This window comes from Sinocyclocheilus grahami, unplaced genomic scaffold, assembly GCF_001515645.1.
Source record: "Sinocyclocheilus grahami isolate Dianchi unplaced genomic scaffold, SAMN03320097.WGS_v1.1 scaffold20.1, whole genome shotgun sequence".
In the NCBI taxonomy this organism is placed as follows: Eukaryota; Metazoa; Chordata; class Actinopteri; order Cypriniformes; family Cyprinidae; genus Sinocyclocheilus; species Sinocyclocheilus grahami.
The window spans coordinates 1,715,838-1,719,103 of NW_015505199.1; the positions used below are offsets into that span (position 1 = coordinate 1,715,838).

At 41.9% G+C, this 3,266-nt stretch overlaps 1 protein-coding gene across 2 annotated transcripts in view; it reads left to right on the forward strand.

Moving 5' to 3' along the window:
* The window catches only part of LOC107555941 (UDP-glucuronosyltransferase-like), a 12,500-nt gene that overhangs the window by 5,478 nt on the left and 3,756 nt on the right, over positions 1-3,266 (forward strand). The window contains exons 1-2 of one of the 2 annotated variants that reach the window (XM_016238910.1): positions 812-1,676; positions 2,476-2,607. In XM_016238910.1, coding sequence (XP_016094396.1) covers positions 825-1,676; positions 2,476-2,607 — 984 coding nt within the window. In that variant the 5' untranslated portion in view covers positions 812-824. Of the gene's footprint in view, positions 1-811; positions 1,677-2,475; positions 2,608-3,266 lie in introns of those variants that run through there. The other variant, XM_016238906.1, reaches the window with a different exon arrangement.

Below are 3,266 nucleotides of genomic sequence, written 5' to 3' on the forward strand. Positions count from 1 at the left end.
TGATTATCGAGTTTAAATAAAACCAGTCAATGGATTAACAGTCTGAAATAAGAGACTGTGAGAGAACTATACCAGAGTAAATCTCACTCCTGTTGTTTTTCTTACAACAATTATATAGGTCATTTCCCTTTATTGGCAAAATATGCTATGTTGGTATCAGTGTTGTGGAATGCAAATTAGAAAGCATGTGGGACTGTATTGTTGGTCAGGTTATCTCTTGAACATTGGGAGATGGGAAGGAAAGGAGTGGCAAGCTTCTCACGCGAGCTGGGTTTGAGGAGAAGGGGGGAGGTGCTGGTGGGAGTTGCCTTCTGCCGACATGACAACAGTTATGTTCTTGAGTTTATACAGCTCGTTGTAAATTAGTCATTGAGTATTTTTTCATTTTCTTTTTCTTAACTGTGTCAGACGCTAAATACGGTGTATTTGGATATGTACAACCTAGGGGTTCTGTCTCAGTCTCTTAATCCTAATGAATCATTTCAGCATTTGGTTACGGGATATAAAGTTCACAGATTTGTAAAATGCTACTTTTTTTTCTTCTTACATACAATTTATGGCTGTAATGAATAGTGCTGTTTTTTTTTTCCTGTAAATTTTTTTTTATTTAATATGGAGTCCTGTGTAACATTGTGCTGGCAGAGCACTTATTTCCCTTTCAGGAAATGTTTTTCGCATGATTAACATCTGCAAACTAAAAAACGGACAACTGTCGAACCCTCTTGTTCTTCTTTTCACTGTTTAAACACAGCCCCTTTTCCTGGAGGAGGAGTTTTCTCCTCTCCTTTTCTTTCAGTGTTTGTGTCTCTTAGGCAGACCCAGTTATGCTGAAGGAGGGCTGGCTGTGGGGGCTGGTGCTCTGGCTGGGTGCCTGGCTGAGCCCTGCGCAGGGTGGCCAGGTGCTGGTCATGCCTGTTGAAGGCAGCCACTGGCTCAGCATGAAGGTGCTGGCGACAGAACTGGCCCAGAGAGGCCATAACCTCCTGGTTCTGGTGCCTGAGACCAACATCTTAATCCAGAGTTCAGAGCTCTTCCACACTGAGACCTTCCCAGTGAGCATCTCCAAGGAGGAGCTGTCCACCAGCTTGAAAGGATTTCAGGAAGGGGCGTTCAAGCGGAGCCCTGCACTGATGGACATCATCATCCAAGTGGAGCATCTGCTGAACTTCACAGGAACGCAGGTGCAAGGATGCGAGTCGCTGCTTTACAACAAACCTTTGATGCAAAAGCTAAAGGAGGGGAACTTTGACTTGGTGCTCACTGACCCCTTCCTGCCCTGTGGACCTATTATCGCTACCGCACTTGGTCTGCCTGCAGTCTACTTCCTTCGTGGCATGCCTTGTGGCCTTGACATGTTGTCTTCACAGTGTCCTTCTCCTCCATCTTACGTACCTCGGTTTCAGTCTGGTAGCACTGACAAAATGACCTTTGTAGAGCGCATTCAAAATTTCGTCATGAGTGGCATAGAGCTGGCACTGTGTCGAATAATGTACGCCAGTTTTGATGAACTTGCTTCAAGATACCTGGATGCGGATGTGACATACCAGGAGATCATCGGCCGCGGAGCTGTCTGGTTGCTTAGATACGATTTTACATTTGAGTACCCCAGGCCTCTCATGCCAAATATGGTCCTCATCGGGGGCATCAACTGTCAGAAGAGTGCCAAACTTTCTGCAGTAAGTAACTAGAGGTGCCTTTTGAATTTGGTCAAATAAGCTAACTGCAAAATGCACTTTTACAATGAAGTTTTAACATTTTTGCCTTTTATAAATTGATTGTTTATCGTAGTTTTAAACATTCAGTAATAACTGACTACTAGTCCTAAGATGTAATTACTAAAGGTGGATATGTTACATCTATGGCTGTTTTTTAAAGGTTGGGTTGGGGTCAGTGTCGGTTCTGGAAATATGGGCTACATTTTTGAGTTTTGACATTGGTGCTTTGTCTCAACATGCATTACATTTACCCTCATACAAACATAACCCATGGTAATATGACTCCCTTCTCTAGGGCACTGGTAACTTAAGGCAACGCAGTGTTAACTGTATTCTTTGTCACGCAACCGCCTCCATTGTTTTCACTCCGTGTTATTTTCTTTGTCAGCCACCCTTCCTTCCATGAGGACTGAAACAAGAATGCTACAGTTTTTTTTGTTGGTTTGTTTAAGGCAGGGGCTCTTTTTACTGGCAAAACAATGAGTCCTGAGCTCAGAAAACCCCAGACACTATGTAACTGTATGATGTGTACGAAGCAGGTTCAGAGATATTATATAGGAAAGGCATCGGTGAGATGAAAAGGTTATGATTTGGTGTTGATTAAGGGATAACATCGGCCTTGCTGATGAAGCTGTGTGAGTACATAATGCAATCATGTTTGCTTATTCTCTGCTATATATATAGTTTACAGTGTTACATTATACATCAGGTTATTAATTATTTTTGTCTTATTCTATGGCTTGTTCTCTGTCTTTTGCAGGAGGTGGAGGAATTCGTCAAGGGTTCTGGAGAGCATGGTATTGTGGTGTTCAGTCTGGGTTCTCTGGTGTCCTCCATCCCAAAAGAGAAAGCTGCTATCTTCTTCGAGGCTTTCCGTATGATTCCACAGAGGGTACGAAAGAGTTGAAGTCGGAACGCTATACATTTTAGAAACGGCATACTGACCGAAATGTGTCAAGTTATTCTGGTGCAAATTAAGTTGTCAAACAAGGTGTAAAATAATACTTTGAACTACACACATTTATTAATACCAGGCTTTTAGAGCTGTATCTTCTGTGCAAACATTGTGGTGCGTGACCTGAGCCCATTCTGTTCAGCATCCCAGATGTTCAGTCTCTCAGTCAAGGATTGTAGGGTTTATGAGTCCACATTACCCACTTGTTTTCTCAGCAAGTAAAAGTGTAAAACTAAGTGGAGACTGCACGCAGAGCTTTAGCTATAGCTAGGGAGGAAGTCCAGGAACATCTTGTTCTCATTATAGTTATTGTGCTTGCTGAAAAGGGGGTTTGGCACTCCGCAGGATGCTGCATTACTAGAATGGATAGTATTTCTGTTAGACTGAGCAGGAGTCTTGTGTCAACAAGAGTTGACTGTCATTTTTTAAAGATCCTTACATTGCCATGAATCATATACGTTTTTACTCTAAAACTGCAGGAGTATTCCCTAAGCCTCTACTAATATGTGGCACCAAAACACTGCAAAACATTTCACAAAAATAAATTTAGATTTTACATTATAAAAGATTGAATATAAGAGTATGTATATATATAT